General features: G+C 44.5%; 1 protein-coding gene across 2 annotated transcripts in view; it reads right to left on the bottom strand.

Annotated features, from left to right (window-relative positions):
- The window catches only part of slc15a5 (solute carrier family 15 member 5), a 43,760-nt gene that overhangs the window by 6,873 nt on the left and 17,067 nt on the right, over positions 1 to 19,820 (bottom strand). For both annotated transcript variants that reach the window (XM_038812047.1, XM_038812046.1), the window contains exons 4-6: positions 17,188 to 17,408; positions 13,134 to 13,320; positions 8,749 to 8,937 (exon numbers count right to left, since the gene is read on the bottom strand). In XM_038812047.1, coding sequence (XP_038667975.1) covers positions 8,749 to 8,937; positions 13,134 to 13,320; positions 17,188 to 17,408 — 597 coding nt within the window. The remainder of the gene's footprint in view (positions 1 to 8,748; positions 8,938 to 13,133; positions 13,321 to 17,187; positions 17,409 to 19,820) is intronic.

Here is a 19,820-nt window from a genome sequence, read left to right as displayed (position 1 = left end):
GGGCTGGGGAATATCAAGGGAGCCATGACAAGAGTTCATGTCGACCCTAAAGCACAGCCTAAATATTTCCGGGCCAGCTTGGTCCCCTATGCACTGCAGGCGAAGGTTGAGGCAGAGCTCAGCCGACTAGAGGGCCTCGGCATCATTCGGCCGGTAAACCTCTCCGATTGGGCAGCACCAGTAGTCCCCGTCCTGAAACCGGACAAAACGGTTGAACTTTGTGACGACTATAAATTGACCAGCGTTCTGGAGGCAAATGCAATTGGCCACTCTGTACCATCGTCCATGCGGTGTGACAACACAACGCCAATGGCATACAGTGAGGCGCCACACATGATCACCAGTGGTTTGGTGGGTTCTTGGTGCTTTAGCAGGCTGGTTGATTGGATAGGAATCTGATGCCACAATCCAGGACTTGTATGTGAAACTGGCTGGAGGTAACTTATTTACAAAGCTTGACATGAGTCATGCCTATCTTCAACTGGAATTAGGCCGTGAGTACAGGCAATACGTGACCATAAATACCCATAGGTGCCTTTATGAGTACACTAGATTGCCCTTCGGTGTTTTGTCGGCCTGCACCATTTTCAAGCGCATCATGGAAAAATACTGAGGGCCTGCCATGTATGGCGGTTTATTTGGATGACGTATTGGTCATGGGTACGACAGAGCGAGAACACTTGAGCAACCTAGATGAGGTATTCCACCATTTTTCAGAATTGGCCGACGGCCTCAAAAGAGAGAAATGCTTTTCCTCGCCGGGGGGTCATTTACTTACGGTAGAATCTAGATCTTGATGGACTACACCCAGTGGAAGAGATGGTGCGAGTAATCCACAAGACTCAAGTTTACGCAAGTAAAGACTTCAACCAGCCTGCTAAAGTACTACGGACCCACCAAACCGCTGGTGATCATGTGTGGTGCATCACCGTACGGCACTGGCGTTGTCACACCGCATGGATGATGGTAGAGAGTGGCCAATTGTATTTGCCTCCAGAACGCAGGTTGAGGCAGAGTGGAACTATGAAAATGAAAATCGTTTATTGTCACGAGTAGGCTTCAAATGAAGTTACTGTGAAAAGCCCCTAGTCACCACATTCCGGCGCCTGTTCGGGGAGGCTGTTACATGAATCGAACCGTGCTGCTGGCCTCCTTAGTCTGCTTTCAAAGCCAGCGATTTAGCCCTGTGCTAAACAGCCCCTGCGCAAATGAAGAAAGAATGATTGGCCATAGTTTTCCCAGTCAAAAAGTTTCATCAATATGTGTATGGGCATCGTTTTATAGTACTGATGGCCCACAAACTATTGTTGGGACTCTTCAAGGAGAACAAAGCTATCCCACCCATTGCATCTGCCCATATCCAGAGATGGGCCCTTTTTAAAATAAATTTAGAGGACCCAATTATTTTTTTTTCCAATGAAGGGTCAATTTAGCGTGGCCAATCCACCTAACCTGCACATCTTTGGGTTGTGGGGGTGAAACCCACGCAGACACGGAGAGAATGTGCAAACTCCACACAGACAGTGACCCCGGGCTGGGATTTGAACCCAGGTCCTCAGCGCCGTCGGCAGCAATGCTAACCACTGTGCCACGTGCTGCCCCTAGAGATGGGCCCTTTTGTTGGTGGCATCTGAATACGCGTTCAAGCACTGACCCAAGCAGACACGGGGAGAACGTGCAGACTCCGTACAGACAGTGACCCAAACTCGGAATCGAACCTGGGACCCTGGCACTGTGAAGCTTCAGTGCGAACCACTGTGCTACCGTGAAGTTCAATGCTGAAGATGGCATCTTTTCATGGGACACTCGAGTTGTGGTCCCACACAAGGGTCAGGACTTCATACTGCGAGATCTACACAACAGGCATATGAAAAATGAAAATGCTCGCCTGGAGCTACGTCTGGTGGCCAGACCTGAATGTGGAGATAGAGCGACTGGCTCAGCAGCGTGGCCTTTGCCTAGAGCAGCAGAAGCTCCCACCCACCGTACCTCTTTACTCATGGGAATGGCTGGGTCGGCCTTGGATGTGGCTTCATGCCGACTTTGCCGGTCCTCAGTCATGTTTTTAGTTGTTGCGGATGCCCATTCAAAGTGGTTAGAGGTCCACAGGGTATTGTCCACCACTTCGAAGGTGATGATTGAAAAACTACGACTCTCGTTCCATACACACGGTGTCCTCCCGGAGGTGCTGGTCACTGACTATAGCACGCCTTTTACGAGCGAAGTGTTTGGGGGTTTCATGAAGGCAAACACGGGTTGGTTCAGGAACATGTTCTCCTGATCTTTCCACTCACAGTGCATCTTGGACATACAGGGGGCTGAGCTGTCAACCAGTGACCGTGGTGGGATGACTGGCTCTCTGGGCCGAGCATTGTTAACCTTCTCCCCGGCAGCTGCTGGATGTGGCGGTGTAACAGTCGCTGGAATATTCGCACAGCCCCGTACCACCCAGCTTCGAATGGGCTGGCTGAAAGTGCGGTGCAAACGTGTAAAAGAGGCTTGAAGAAGCAGACCTCGGGATCTCTCGACATACGACTGGCCAGATTTTTATTCTGTTACCGTACCACCCCACATGCCATGGTCTGCGTTGCGCCAGCTGAGCTTTTAATGGGCTGAAGACTCCGGATCCAATACAGCCTCGCATTCCCAGATATAGGCAGGAAAGTCAGGAGCAGCAGGGGCGTTGCCCAGACAGGCAGAAGCGAACCAGACAGTTCGGACCAGGTGACACAGTTTACATTCAAACTTCGGAGACGGCGTCAAGTGGGTCCAAGAAATGGTGGTTCAGCAGGCAGGGCCAGTTGCGCTCAAGACTGAGTGGGGAAGCAGCACGTCGACCACCTCAGATCCTGGAGACCAGCTTTACGTGAGGCTCCTCCGGAGATACCAGTTACAAGTCAGACAGCCACGGCACCAGTGAATCCAAGAGCATTGCCCCCTGGGGGACTCACGCAGAGATGTGGGAGGTTGAGGAGGACTCCGATATGGAGGCCCAGGGATCAGAAGTATCTGACGGTGAACCAACCAGAGAGCAGCTGCCAGTGGTGTCCCATCGCCCCCCCCACACAGTGATCGGCAAGGAAGCAACGTTCGCCATTCAGATATACGCCTCCTGATCCAGCCCCACAAATGTAAGAGACACAACCATGGGCGAAGAAGAGCAGACACCCTCCTGCTCCACCTTCCTCTGATGGGTCTTTGGACTTTGAGGTGTGAGGGATGTTATAACCCGCACGAAACCTACGGGGACCGATCAGTTAGCCTCCCTGTGAGCCTCGTTGAATACGAGCTTCCCCACTGAGGGGTAGGGGCCCATCAGCAGAGTAAATGGACTCTAGCATAAAATTTGGACCAGATGAGAGCTTAGCAGGAGTAGTCTGAGGTGAGGTGTGGTGACCCTCATGTTAAATCACCGCCAGTCAGCTCTCCCACTCAAAGAGGAAAGCAGCCTATTGTCATCTGGGACTACGGCAACTTTACTTACCAGGGAAAATTATTTTGCACATATAAAGGTACATTTATTAGGGTGTGGAGGGGGAGGCTGGGCAGCTGATTGGACAGCTAGTGTGTGGTTCAGAATAATGCTAATAGCACGGGTTTGATTCCTGTTCCAGCTGAGGTAGACTTGGAATCTGCCTCTTCGACCTGCCCTGAGCACGGAAAGCAATGGCAAAGCACTACTGAAAAGAAAACTGCCAATAAAATAGTTCTGGATGAAGCATCAGCAGCCAATGGCTCAAGGACCTGCCTTGAGGCAGAGGATACATGACATTAGAATTTGGCTGTCAAAGGATAGGTCACATTTATTGCTATTCCATGAATAGGTGGTGATGTGCTTTCCCCTTTCGTCTCTGAATTCCCCTTGCTGATGGTACAATGTAGGTCATTTCTGGGTTTAACACGGGAACAATGAAGGAACAATGGTATCAATCCAACCCAGGAGCTGGAGGTGCTGGTGTTTGCATAACATTTGTCCACCTGCCCTTCCTAGTGATGGCGCTCCAGGATTGGGAGATTCTGTCAAAGTGCTTATTGACTGCAGTAAGCTCCTCTTCAGCAAGATTTCACATCAAGAGCAGCTGATTATTGTATGCATCACTGTATATACACAAGGGGTTAAGGTAAATACACTACAACTAAGTAACCACTAGAGGAAGCACCAGAGATGTATAAATACATAAAGTCAGTCTCTCTCTCTTCACAGGAACAGCAGCTGGTGAGCAGGACACAGACAGGCAGCTCAGATGTAACATAGAATAAATGCTGGAGAGAGAACAAACTCATAGAAATAAAGCATCTACTTCAACTGTAAGGCTATGAGATTTATTCAGACACAAGGAATAATACATGGTACCAGGTCCAGGTGACTTCAGAACGCTTACTAGAAAAGTTACACAAGATGCAGACAAAGCACGATTGAAAACAGAAGAAGACTTGGACGTGGGGAGACTTCGCTGAGTCAATGCAACTCGTTGGAACTCCACTGCAGCTGAATACAACCGATAATTTAAGTCATAGATGGAAAATCTTTAACAAACGTTCGAACTGTATATCGTAGCTAATGAGTTGAGCGCGGCCTCAGAAGAAATGGAAATAGCACTTCTCCCAGCAGGACATGAAGCTAGAGAAATCTATAACTGCTTTAATTACTTGAAAGGTGACGACAACACCAAATTAGAAGTAATACATAACAAATTTGAAGATTACTGGAACACCAGTAACAATGGTGTTTTAAGACATTCAGTGCTCAGAGATCAAATTGCACAGAGGATGAGTGTTGCAAAACTCAAACAATCATCAGAACAGAAAGGGTTAATGCTGGAAATCGCGATTGACAAGTGCAGATCGCAAGAAAAAAAAAACTTTAAGTTTTTAACAAGAACAAATGGCAAAAAAGTTATTTTTCACATGTCTGAAGAAGTTAAAATGGCATCTGAGCACATTTTAAACTCCCCGGGGAACAAAAGACACAAATCTGGGTTTGCGCATGCACAGGAAACTGCAACCGCGCATGCGGAATTGAAAAAATACATTTTGGGCGCAAATCATTCTGCGCATGCACAAGCCACGCATGCGCAGTTGAACAAAAAATGTGCACAGCTCAAAGAGGGATCTGCGCATGCGCCAGCCGCGCAAGCGCAGTTTACGAAAAAGCGTACAGTAAAAGAAAAGTGATTTGTGAATGCGCAATCCATTCCTACACTTTACGTCACGAGCGTCATGACGTCAGAGGCCCTGGACAACGCCCACTTAAAGGGGAAATGTCCGAAAATTGAAGAAAAGAGTTTTAAAGTGACCAAACAGAATTCTTTCACCTCGAAAGACAGAACAATGCCTGAACTTCTACCAGCAGTTGAAAATATCATCTGCAGCACCCTGGAACAAGCAGTTTGCACCACCCAAAGTGAAGAGCACAATGACAAATCCGAAACCAAAGAAGATGATTTGTTCATTGAACATGAAGAGCACGATGACAAACCAAAACAAAAGAAAATGATTTGTTTATTGAAGAATACTACACAAAAATGGCTGAGTTATTCAGATATGATGACCTTAAAGGCATCAGCACACGGTTGAAAAGATCAACACGACTCTGCTCATGGTAGACGAATCCAATAGCATGATGCAATGGCTGATTGTCGATACATTGGATCACAGCAACCTGTCAAATACCCCCCAAAAAAACAATGCCACAGAGCGAGTCATGATTAACACGGTACCATAGTGGTTAGCACAATTGCTTCACAGTTCCGGGGTCCCAGGTTCGATTCCTGGCTTGGATACTGTCTGTGCGGAGTCTGCACGTTCTTCCCGTGTGTGCATGGGTTTTCTCCGGGTGCTCTTTCCAAGAGCCGGTGCAGACTCGATAGGCCAAATGGCCTCCTTCTTCACTGTAAATTCTATGATTCTAACAACTCCGTTGAGAGAGTACCAATCGACTCCACAGAGAGAACACTGCACGACTCCACACAGAGAGCGATGAAAGACTCCACAGAGAGAGCGATGCAAACCTCCACAGAGAGCTCGTTGACAGACTCCACAACGGAAGCAACTCAAGACTCCATAGCAATGTCCATGCATGAACAAGACCATGAAGGTCTATCAACCTTATCTGAGCAACCAGCAGCAGAAAGTCTACCAAGCTCACGTGAACAACAAAAAGACTATGAAAGTCTATCCAGCTTATTTGAGCCACCAGAAGAAGACTATGAAAGTTTATCTAGCTCATTTAACCAACAAGAAGACACTGAATGTCTACCCACTGTATGTGAGACAAGTGATGAAGAAATCACAATTCCCATACAAGATGTGCAAGATCACAGCGAGACTGACAGATCTCAGCTTGAATCTACAGAAGCACTCAACAATCAAAGTGAAAATACTCTTGAGTCCAGTGAGACCACATCAATTAAAACCTCATTTACTCTAACCTATCCACAAGAAAATGAAATCTTGAAAATTTTGACTCCAGAAGAGGAGCATCAAGAAACCAAAGATGATTCAAGTGAACCTGAAATGACTCCAAACAAGGAGCACCAAGAAACCAAAGATGATTCAAGTGAACCTGACATGACTCCAAAAGAGGAGCACCAAGGAATCAATGATGATTCAAGTGAACCAGAAATGACTGCAGAAGAGGAGTACCAAGAAATCAAAGAGGAATCACATCAACCACAAAGGAGTGATGTCACCAAGATCAATGCAACATCAGATCATTCTCACAATCCTCAAGATGAAACGCTCAATGAAACATCAGATACCACAAAGGACACTGACACCAATAACTTTGAGAATGACTCGAATAATCCACACGGAACAGTCATTGAGTGCAACAAGAACAACAAAATCCACAAGAAGCACAACAGAAACAAGACCAACAACAGCAACAACAAAAACAACAAGAAGCACAACAAGAACAACAACAAAAACTACAAGCACAACAACAAAAACAACAAGCACGACAAAAAACAACAAGAACAACACCAATGAAACAACAACTTGTACAACATGGTAAAACTCTGCACATGAAGGACAATGTAACAGCACAGCTCAAAACAATGGCAAGAGTACAAACATACCGTGGCATGACAACAAATCTCACAAATTCACATTTGCTCCACTACAAACAAGTAAACCGGCTTTCAAGGAAGGTGACATACAGAATCAATACCACAAGCACAGGAAAAAGTTCAGGTCAGTCAACAAAGATGACATCCAGAATCAATACCGCAAGCACAGGAAAAAGTCCAGGTCAGACAACAAAGGTGACATCCAGAGTCAATACCGCAAGCACAGGAAAAAGTCCAGGTCAGACAACAAAGATGACATACAGAATCGCTACCACAAACATAGAAAAAATATGTCTAAATCAGACAACAAAATGATTCGACCATTCAAACACCTCATGATGACTTCTTGGTTACTTAAACACAAGAACATTGACGATGTTCACAAAGAAATGATATCAACATCACCACTTCAACAACAGAAGAAGAAAGCAACTCAACCGAACAAATTCGTAAAGTTTGGACTCATAAATTTTTTAAATTAAGATTGGACTCATAAATATTAATTGGCTTTGTATAATCATCAATATCATCACAACTTGTACATATCATAATTTACCTACCTGTGTTGTACAATTTTCTTCAACAAAGTACAGAAAATATGTAACAAGAAAAAAGGGGGGATGTAGTGATATGCATTACTGTATATACACAAGGGGTTAAGGTAAATATACTACAACTAAGTAACCACTATAGGGAGCACCAGAGATGTATAAATAAATAGACAAACAGGACGTCAGTCTCTCTCTCTTCACAGGAACGGCAGCTGGTTAGCAGTTCACAGACAGGCAGCTCAGATGTAACATAGTCTAAGTGCTGGAGAGAGAATGAACTCACAGAAATAAAGCATCTACTTCAACTGTAAGACTACGAGCTTTATTCAGACACAAGGAATAATACAATTATAACATTAGCCCATAACAGTGACCATTCCCCTCATTCCAGTTCAAGTTTTGGAGGATTGTTAAGCAGACAAAGTTTGTTGTATGTAACATTAACGGTATTCAAAAGGCATCATGACAAATATAAGGATAGGATGTGTATTGAGGGATACGGCACTAGGAAGTGCTGGGGCTTGTGGTCAAGGGTGGTATCATGACCGGTACAGGCCTTGTATTTACACTTACATTTCAGCACTATCTCTTTCTGACGAGAAAAGATGAATTAAAGTTTGTGCATTGAGTGTTAAAACCAGTAAATCTACCAAGTCGATCAAAAGAGAGATTTATCAAGCTGCTGGGGGTTAAAAGAAAAAGTCTTGGAAATTTTCAGAAGTAAAGTTGCGGCATGGTGGCAAAGTGGTTAGCACTGCTGCTTCACAGTGCCAGGACCCGGGTTCAATTCCGGCATGGGTGACTGTCTGTGTGGAGTTTGCACGTTCCCCCATGCCTGTTTGGGTTTCCTCCGGGTGCTCCAGTTTCCTCCCACAGTCCAAAGATGTGCAGGTTCGGTGGACTGGTCATGCTAAATTGCTCCTTAGTGTCCAGGGGTGTGTAGGTTAGGTTAAGGGATTATTAGAATAGGGGGCGATGTGGGCTTGGCTGGAGTGCTCTTTCAGAGGGGCGGTGCTGACTCGATGGGCCAAATGGCCTCCTTCTACACGATAGGAATTCTATGATTCTGAAATTCTGGAAATAACTTCTCAAATGAATCACCAATCACATAAGAGACTTGTACTTACAGGTAGGTGTGACTAATGCCTCAGCGATTCCGAGCAAGAGGTATTGAGGAATGAGTTGGAAGCAGGGCATCGAAGACACAAGGAGCACCTTTCCAGATAGCGTCTGCTCCACCAGCACAAAGTTTCTCCTGTGCACCTCTGATATCCCAGCAACCACTATGGACAGCACGGCACACAGGTGACCAGTAACTGCAAGAGGTTAAAAGTCATTGTGACTGAATGACTAGTCCATGCCTCGCAGGTCTTCCTCAGCTGCAGGCTCATCAAAACCAGCATCCACAAATACCCATCTATTCACCTTTACGCTGTTTCTGTCATGGAGACACTGGAATATATGGCAAAGATAGATACAGACAAGTCATATTGTCCATATTAGAAATTTTCAAAACTCGTGGGGACCTCCAGATGCAAGTTGCACCCAAATTTGTGTTAGATTTGAATGTTTCAATCAAACTGATTTACATAATGCTAAACATAAAGAATGGCATGAACCAGTACAATCGACAAACATTTTAAAGCATAATTTATACAAAAATGTATTTTGCTTCAAGATATTCCAACATATATAAGTGCAGTAACCAATAATACAGCTAAGAATAGGTTTATCTTAAAAAAATAAGCATCTTTAATCAGGGCGTTTAGTCTACCACCTGTGAGAAATCCTACTTTAAATAACTATAAATGACTTTAACAATGCACACTGCAGAAGAACCTGTTTGTTAACTAAGGCACAGTAGTTAGTTGCTTCGTAAAAACAAAAACAAAATTCTGAAACTTTCAGTATGTGTCTATTGAAGCAGCTAAACTGCTTCATTTTTGAAAAGCCTCCTCAAAGGACCCAAACTGGTACCATTAGCTGAAAGCCACAGTGACGATAAATTTGACCGTGGGATTGACCAATCACATGGGGAGGGCCAGCTTCCAGTGCCATATTTTAGTACCGCTCCTGTGAAGCACCTTGGGAAATTTTGTTCCATTGAATGTGCTAAATGAACACATGTTGTTATGGAGCTTCAAAACCAATGGGCTAGATTTTATGCTTCCCCCCTAGAGGGTCTGAAGGCTGAGGAGCACATAAAATCCAGCAGGGGGCCTTACCACTGCCTACCCACCCACCTTATTGAGTCCCTTAAGTGGCCAATTAAGGGCCTCAGCTGCTCCTGACAACATTTACCTATGGAGGGGGAAGGTCCACACCATCCAGGAAGCTGGCACCTTTAGTTGCCTGGCCTAGTGTTGGGCATAGAGGGGGAACCTTGTTTACATGTCCCCTGGAAGCAAACCCCTACCCCACCCCGGCTACCGCCACCACACCAGGACATACTTCTCCCTTTACCTCTCTTCTAGCTTCCATAACCCAGTCTCCCTACACCCATCCTCTCTGAGACCCCCAACCCCAGACTTACCTGTCAGTCCAGGCTCCTCAGCATTGAGGAATGCCTGTAGTCCCAGCAATGGCCACCGCCACCGATGGCACTTTCGGGTTTACAGAGCTGCCAGCCGGCTGCATTGGTTGACAGGTCTCTGAGATGAGACATGCTCCCAAGATAGGAGTGGGAGTCTCACCTTACATCAATTAATGCGGGTCCCTCTTCGGGTTGGGGGCAGTGTCATGGGAAATGCTGATTCGGGGGAACCACAGATTTGAGCCAGGGAAGTGGAATGGAAATTTTCGGAAATGGGAGGAGAAGGTGATTAAGACACTAAAAGATTTGTTTCTTAGGAGTCGGTTTGCAGGATTGAAGGAGCTGGAAGCGAAGTATAGGTTGGAACAGGGGGAAATGTTTAGATACATGCAGGTTCGAGACTTTGCCAGAAAGGAGATACAAAGCTTCCCAGTGGAGCCGGCCTCCACATTGTTGGAAGAGGTGCTGACGACACGGGGACTGGAGAAGGGGGTAGTGTCGGCGGTTTACGGAGCTATTTTGGAAGAGCGAGAGGCACCACTGAAAGGGATCAAAGCAAATTGGGAGGAAGAGTTGGGAGAGGATATGGAGGAAGGGCTCTGGTGTGAGGTGCTCCGGTGAGTGAATGTCTCCACCTTGTGCGCGAGGTTGGGGCTGATACAGCTGAAGGTGGTATACAGAGCACACCTCACGAGGGTGAGGATGAGCCGATTCTTTGAAGGAGTTGAAGATGTGTGTGAACGTTGTGGGGGGGCCCCGCTAATCACGTTCATATGTTTTGGTCCTGTCCAAAGCTAGAGGATTACTGGAAGGAGGTTTTTCGGGTAATTTCTAAAGTGGTGCATGTGAAACTGGACCCGGGCCCCCGGGAGGCCATATTCGGGGTGTCGGATCAGCCGGGGTTGAAAACGGGTGCGAAGGCAGATGTTGCAGCCTCCGCCTCGTTGATCGCCCAAAGGCGGATCCTGTTGGGATGGAGAGCAGCCACTCCACCCTGTGCCCTGGCGTGGAGGGGGGGACCTGTTGGAATTCTTGACTCTTGAGAAGGTTAAGTTTGAACTGAGGGGAAGGATGGAGGGGTTCTACAATTCATCGGCATTATTCATTATGCACTTTCAAGAACTGGATAACATTGAACATTAGTTGGGGGGGATGGGTAGGAGGGGTGGGGGGAGGGAGGCTGTGTGTATTAAGGGTGACTATCCCTAATTCCTTTTTGTCATTTGTTTGTGTGAACAAACGGGCTAATGTTTGGGATTTGATGGGAGGATGTGATCGTTGTTATTGATATGGGGATTGACATATTTGTTGCTGATTATTGTTTATTGTTGGTGGGTGTAAATTTGGGAGAAAATGTGAAAAAGGAGAATAAAAATATTTTAAAAAAATTAATACGGGTCCCAGTGTTAAATGCTGTGGAGCAGTACTTATTTAGCCGGGTGAGGGAGGGACGTGTAGGTTGCCACATAAAATCCAGCCTCCTCATTAATCTAGATTAGAAACCGTGGCAGGCTCCCACACTGAACTCCATGATACCCCCACACAGTATCCTCAAGCATGGCCTCATTCCTCCAACGAGCAGCTACCACCAATGCTCCCCCTAAGTGACACGTGTGCATGGCCAGGCAAACAGTCCGAACTTACTGTGTAGGGGTCTCTTTAAGACATGTACAAATCCGACAATCTTAAAGGGACTGTGCAGAGTGGTAAATATAGGAAAGGGATACTTGAGAGAACATTACCCACCATCTCCTTTCTCTCAGTCGGCTCTTTATCCACCCCGATGATTTGGCCGGAATTCCCACTGGACTCGGCACATAATTTGGAAGACATTTATATGGGAGGGTTTAGGAAAGCTACTGTCTGTGGTTTTCCACCTACCACATGGAAAGTCACCTGTTCGACACAGTTCCTCAAAATTGGACAAGCAATTTATCTGATGAGGCACAATTTGTTATTCCAGGCATCTTTTCCAAATAACTCAGCTCAGGGCAAAACGTTATTTGCAGAAACTGGTAATACATAAAGCAAACAAGATGAATAAATCATTACCAACAGCCAGGCTGTGGAATAAATAAGTTATTCAAGGGCAGATGTGACAGCTTAATGTTGGTGCTCATCACCCATGAGATATGTAGATATTAATCTTCAGCAGTATAAGAATATAATATGGTGTGTGCATCATCTAGTGAATAGCTAACCATTACTTCCACTGATCTAAAGGAAGCAGAAGACGTTGTAAAAATTCAGTACACAGAGGAAAGAACAAGTGTTTATATATTGTATTACTAAAATCAACAATATTCAAAACTATACAGCTGCCTTTCCAAAGACTCATTAATGGCTTGAAGCTTCGCACTCCAACTGAACATATTGAGAAATTGCTCAGAATTTGTTCATTTTCTGATCTGCGCAACAGGCAGGAAAGTTTTCCTCCTGCAAAATTCAGAAACTCCTGGGATAGCAGAAAGGGGGCCGGATCACATCGGGATTCCAACCCCATGCCACTTTCCACAATTTTCCCACTCCACATCCCCCCCAAAGCCTGTAAAAAATTTTAATAATAAAAGCAGAGCATGCTGGGAGTACTCATCAGGTCTGGCCTGCATGGCCCCTTGGGATATTTCTTTTTTTTGATATAAATTTAGAGCGCCCAATTTAACGTGGCCAATCCACCTACCTTGCAAATCTTTGGGTTGTGGGGGCGAAACCCACGCAGACACGGGGGGGAATGTGCAAACTCCACACAGACAGTGACCCAGAGCCGGGACCGATCCTGGGACCTTGGCGCCGTGAGGCAACAGGGCTAACTCACTGCGCCACCGTGCTGCCCTCCCTTGGGATATTTAGAGGTTGCGATGAGAGCAAGTTCTTTCTCTATTGTAGAAAACCATCATCCCAGGTGGGAAAAACAGCCTGCAATTAAACATGGCAACAAGTGAAGCAACCGCCATAATGTGTTGACTACCTAACACCTACCTATCTGTGCCAACGGTGATAATGGGTCTCGACGAACAGACAGTAAGCAAGCTCCAATATATTCCAGGAAAGGTGCGAGCAGCAATACAGGAATGAGACCTATGACATTCAGTGCGGCTATTGGAAGGAGAAATCCCCTCAGGTTCAGATTGGAGTGCATTGTTTGTATGAAATACGTCGATGGGATCTGCGTTTATAAATTACAATGTTAGCAGTGATTTTGACAAGCCTTTTATCTTGGAATACATAGCCAATGTAAGAAGAGTTTCTAAATAGCATTTTATACATATAGCTCACCTCAAATATTTCCTGTGATTAAATTACAGATAGAAATATGAAATCTGCAGACTAGTATTAAATATAAGCACCACAAGCTATCGGTAAGAATAGAATCGGGGAATTTTACAGCGCAGGAGGAAATTATTCAGTCAATTGTGACAGTAACTGTTCTCTGAAGGAGCTATTCACTTAGTTTCATTCCCCAGCCTTCCCCAATATCATAGAAGTTCACAGAATCTCTTCAGTGCAGACCGAGGCCATATGGCCCATCGATTCTGCACCGACCGTGTGAAAGAGCACCCTACCCAAGCCCACTCCCCTGCCCAATCCCGATCGCCCCACCTAACCTGCACAACTTTGGATGTTATCATTGATTTTTTTGGTGTGATTTCAAATATTCTCCACCTCCCTTTCAAAGTGACTTGTGGATTCCGTTTCCATCACTGTATCTGATGGAAGTTTCCATGTTCTCACAATCCTCTGAGTAAAAGCATTCTCCCAATATCGCCCTTTCTTCTTTTGGTGATGATAAATCTATATTCTCTCGTTACTGTTTCATTGAACAATGGAAATAGTTTGTCGCCATTTACTTTATTAAAACATCTCTTACCTTTGAATACCTGTCTCTCAGATTGCTTGTTACTTTCTCTGCTCTATCCCTGGAACCATCCTAATAATTTTCTTCATGGCCTTGATATACCTTCTAAAGTAAGGCATCTAACACTGGACTTAGCATACTAACTAGAATCTAAATAATGATTTGTTCAGCACTACATCTTTGCTTTTTTACCCTGATTTAGAAAGCTCTGAGTTGGCCGATATAACCTACGAGGGTTTTCTTTATTCTTTCATGAGGTCAGCATGTATTGTCCATCCCTAATTGCCCTAGAGAAGATGGTGATGTGTCACAACACCCACAGTGCTGTCGGGAGGGAGTGTCAGAATGTTTAGCCCAATGACAGTGAAGGAATGGCCATCTACTTCCAGGCCAGGATGAAGTGTAGCGTGGTGAGGAAGTTAGAGTTGACACTGTTCCCATGCCTTTGTTCTCGTAGGTGGTGTAGGTCATAAGATTAGAAGGTGCTGCTTAAGAAGCCTTGGTGAGTTACTACAGTGCATAGAATCATACAATCCCTACAGTGAGGAGGAGGCCATTCAGCCCATTGAGTCAACACCGACCCATTGAAAGACCTAATTCCCCACCCTATTCCTGTAATCCCAACCTAGGGGGTAATTTTAGCATGGCCAATCCACCTAACCTGCACATATTTTGGACTGTGGGAGGAAACCGGAGCACCCAGAGGAAACCCATGCAGACACGGGGAGAACGTGCAGACTCCACTCAGATAATTGCCTGAGGTTGGAATCGAACCCGGGTGCCTGGAGATAACCACTGTGCCACCATGGCATCTTGGAGATGGTACACACTGCTGCCACTGTGCGTCGATGATGGAGTGAATGAGTGTTTAAGATGTTGCCCTGGCTTTGTCCTAGATGGTGTCAAGCTGCTTGAATGTTGTTGAAGCAGCAACTCATCCAGGCAACGTACCTCAATATCAACTTGTTCTTCACCTTTTAAAGATTTATGGATCTAATTCTGCACCTCTACTTATTTTAATGTTTTGCCATTTAACGCCTATTTATACTCCTTGTTCTTCTTCCCAAAATGCATAATATCTCCACATAAATCTATTTGACATCTTTCCAATGATCTAACCTGTCTATAAACTTCTGCATTGAGACAGTCCTCTTCAGTGTTAACTATGCTATTTTTGAGTTGTCTAAAAAAATTTACAATAAGCTCCTTTATTCAAGACCAGATCATATTGGCAGAAAACATGAACATTCTCAACTTTGTCCCAAATTACATTTGTCCAATCTAACAAAACATTCTATATCCAAATTCCTAGCCACACTACCACGTTAACTTCAAACCTTATTAAACACATTTTAAAAATGTATGTGCACTTGTTATGTTTCCTTTATTAGTACTACCCATTATTTCAAAATGTTCTCAATTATGTTTGCCATGTATGACAACTTTTCTAAGTCTATGCTGTTGCCCTTAATTAAATCATAACTTCCTAGGTTTCTATATTTCTTTGTTCTGTATTATACAGTAAGACTACCTGGTCAATGGCTACCTTGATTATCCTTTTATTCTTCATCTTGAATTGTTACATTGGCCTCTGATTCTGCCTCTGTATCTAAGGATGTTTCAAAGATTATCTGGTCAAATCCTTTGTTTTGCGACGCTTCTCAGCATTCTGGTGTCTTTTCACTTTGAAAAGATGGTTCTTTTGGTTTTATTCATTACCTATTGTGCTGAATATATAAAATTCAGATATATTGTACTATATGTATTGGTGCAGTAAGGGTTAAATGCCATGGTGAGTGTGTGTATGACTGCTGCAGTAGCGCTTTTAAAAATCCTGGTTTGCAAGACAGTTAGGTTTTTTGAGAGCCAGCGGCGCAATTAAAGCATCGTAAAAGTTTGGGCTAATGGATTTTTGTTTGGATTAAGAGGGTTCCCTGTCAAATGCTTAATTAAAGATATTGGGCTGTTGTCCGGATTCTCTGTTGCGCCGGCAGCTTGGCGATTTCACGACGGCGTAGGGCTGCCACAATGAGAAACCTCATTGGCCAGCTGGCGAGATGGAGAATCCCGGGCATGTGCCGCACCAGAAATCTGGCGTGCCAAGGCGGAGAATTCCGCCCTTGTGTTTCAGCTTGGTAAGGCGATGTTACGAATGAGAGGAGCTAGATTACGATGCATTTTGCGGAAATACAGTTTAGTTTCAGATTGGGATGTGAACAGAAATCAAGCATCTGCTCCCAGTACAGTTCAGTTTAGACAGACTAACAGATTATTTCCAAATACAGTTAGTTGTGTGGCTGGAAGGCAAGCTGAAACAAGATGGTGCTGTTATTTGAGTGGAAGTAAAGTTAGCAGTTAAGGGTTATTGTATCACTGTATTGATTAGCATTGTTTAAGGGGTAATACCATTTTATGTGTGATGTTAAAGATATTTTAATACTGCTTTCGTAATAAAGTTTGTTTTAATATATAATGTCCCTATTTTCTGTGTGGAATCACTCCTGGAGTGAGGTATCCTTTCCTCACAGTCTTACAAGATAAAATATTGGGTGTCCTGACCACTGTTAGAGTCTGGTCCGGGATTGTAACACTATTAATTTTCCATTCTTCTACCGCTCCATTTCCACTATCATTTTTCTGTGAAAATCGAGACACTGCATCCCATTCAGTAACTCAGATTTTCCTTTCATCACTCCTAACTTTTCTTTATCTATTCCTTTATTTGTCTATAAAATTCTTTCCCTTTCCTCTTTCTTCTCCCTAGCAGTCTATCCTCAGACTCTCCTTTAATGTTTTTATTTCCCATCTCTATTTTCTATACCTTGCTGGGTTTTGTTTTGTCTTATTCACCCTGCTTTTCTCTTTTGCACCCTTTCCTTCATTTTGCTTTGAAGTTCTGAGAAAGAGAATGGTAAAGGGGAATGTGGGCCCATTAAAGGCAGTTGGCGGTGAGAGCAGACTGGATCATAAGAAAGTGGCCGACTTGCTTGATGAGTACTTTGTAACCATTTTCAAGTAGCTGAAAATACCAGAGGTACAAGGGAACCTGATTAAATTATGGAAAGGATCATTCAAGAGATCCTCTTCACCTGGGAGTTTGTAAATTTTAACTTTAACATTTGCTGCTTGAGGATTCCCTCAGCTTATGTACACATACCAACCGTTGAAGAGGCTAACCTGGAGTATGCAGAACCTGTATAGAATCTGAAAGGCAAATAGCGGAATTAATCTGACAAGGCATTTGACATTGTCCACGTGGGCTTCGCTGTACCAGCCACCGTAGTTCTCCTTAGCTCGGTCCAGCCAGCTGCCCACGTCTCCACTGATGTGACGGTATCTCATACAACACATCTTCAGAGCGTTCACTAAAACACCAAAAACCGTCATCAGGGAGCCACCTGGAAATAGAAACTTCAAGTAAATATAGGTCAAGGATTACTATGACATGTAACAGGTCATAACCTGGTGCTCTCTAACTTCGAGCAATACTTTTGGGATGAGGTTTTGATTCACCAGAGAGAAAGTGTTGTAACTTAGTCCTCTCAACGCAGATCTTAATGTGACGGGAGCGCCCATTCTTATCTCGTCTGATCTACGTGAGACTGCAGACCTACAGAAATATAGTTGACGCTTAACTCCCCTCTGAAATAGCCCAACAAGTCAAGAAATAATAAATAAAAACATTGCCCAGACCTCGTTTCCAGGAGAAGGTAATGGTGGGAAGAATTTTTTGATACAACTGAATGTTTCTTTAACGGATAGAGGGTGGCAGAGTGGTTAGCACTGCTGCCTCACGGCACTGAGGACCCAATTTCGATCCCAGCTCCGGGTCACTGTCCGTGTGGAGTTTGCACATTCTCCCTGTGTTTGTGTGGGTCTCACCTCCACAACCCAAAGATATGCAGGGTAGGTGGATTGGCCACGCTAATTGGAAGGAATAAGAATTGGGCACTTAAAAAAAATTTAATATTTAAAAAATCAGAATGTTACCAGCGTAAATGTGAAACTGATGCTGCCTTATCAGATCATGGCACCAAGGGGCGGGCTGTGGCAGAGATGCTGGAGGAGAAATCAGGAGGAGCCAAGGATTGATCCTTGAGGTGCATCAGAACTAACTGAGCGGGAGGGGCAGAGAAACCATCGTAACTGATTCTCTGGCTAGGATTCGATTGATAAAAATGCAATCAGGTGAGTGTGGCCCACCCAGCAGGGCAACAGTGGAGAAGAATTAGAGGAAAATGGTGTGATCAACTGGGCAAGGTGAGTGGTGAGGTCTCAGGTTTCAACCTTCCACAGGAAACATGAAGGAGCTGCGCTCCGAAAGCTAGTGATTCTAATCAAATCATATAAATCAATCTGGTGTTGTAAGATTTCTTACTGTGTCCACCCCAGTCCAATGCCGGCATCTACACATCACAGAAAATGTGAACAACACGCAACTGCTTGAGGATGGGATTGGGAAGACGTAGCCACTTTCTCTCAAGTGGAACATGAGGAACAACTCCAATTGTGACTGTGGCCATCCAAATCAGACCATCGCCCAGATACCGAACTGCCCTGAGAAATCCATTCCTGGTGGCATAATAACCATTCAGACTGCATCAGCTGAAGCCATCGAAAGGACCGTTAACCTTGACACTGAATTGTAACTGTTTCCTCAGCCTCAGGATAAAAATAAACTGTGTCAAAAGGTGCGGGCAGGTCACGACTTTGATAAAAGTCATTTCAGCACACTGGCAAGGGAAAGAAAGCATGTTTGGAGGGAATCAAACACGGAGTTCTGGGAAAGATGTTCGATTTGGGAGGCAATAACACGTTCCAGGATTTGAGAGGAAAGGAAGGTTGGAGAAGGGTGGTAGTTTGCAAGGATGGAGGGGTCAAGGGTTTTTTTGAAGAGAGAGGTGATGGTGATGATTTGAGAGAGAGGAAGACAGCACATGCACAAATGCTAGGAATTAGTGTTTTTCATTCAGTGCAATCATACCATGTACCTCACACCACAGCACGGGCCACAGCACTGCAGAAGAAAAGTCACTGTAGCAAAGCAAGCACATCATTAATTTGAGACTGTCAGCATTGCTATTCGGCAGGGCTTTTCCAGCTCGCTGCTCCTAAAATGTCAAGCACAATTTCCTTGTGCTGAGGTAATTCAGTTTCTACATACCAATTTTAAATGATACTCATAGATGCCACCAAAAGTGACATGATTTGAAATCAGATTCATTATCTGGGCTGTAAATAATACTGACTCCACAAGAATCACTATCAACATACCATCAAATTGCTGCCTGTACTGCATTTAGTGACAGCACCTCTGAACCTGAATCAGTTAAGGTGAAATGTTAATGACCAACTTAAATCTTCGAAACGCTTGTTTGACAACTGTCACAGCCTGCTCATAGTTACGTTGACCGAACTATGGGCATTTTATAGCTTGATATCTTGTGACCAAACAGTGAGTTTCAGAACCCTTTAATTGCCACCATTTACAGCTAATTATCGACAACCCTGTTTCATGTGGTGGGTAAAATGGTTTATGCCTCAATCCTTTGTTTACTAAGGGTGACCAGAGAGGTCAAATGACTATGGCATGCCACAGTACTCAAAACGCAACTGTGCTCTAAACTTCCACATTTTCGTAAAAAGAAAAAAACCAAAATGCTTGCACCATCATTTGCAGTGACATGTTTCCTGCATCCATGGCCCATATGGAGAGTTATCGTGCATGAACAAAACATTTTCTAGTCTTTTCTGGGAGGTCATGAGTCATGAGTAGCTCTTTAGCGTGATCTTTATTACAAGCACTGCAC

The sequence above is a fragment of the Scyliorhinus canicula genome, chromosome 11 (assembly GCF_902713615.1).
Source record: "Scyliorhinus canicula chromosome 11, sScyCan1.1, whole genome shotgun sequence".
NCBI classification, from domain to species: Eukaryota; Metazoa; Chordata; class Chondrichthyes; order Carcharhiniformes; family Scyliorhinidae; genus Scyliorhinus; species Scyliorhinus canicula.
This window is presented reverse-complemented; position numbering and strand designations above follow the sequence as displayed.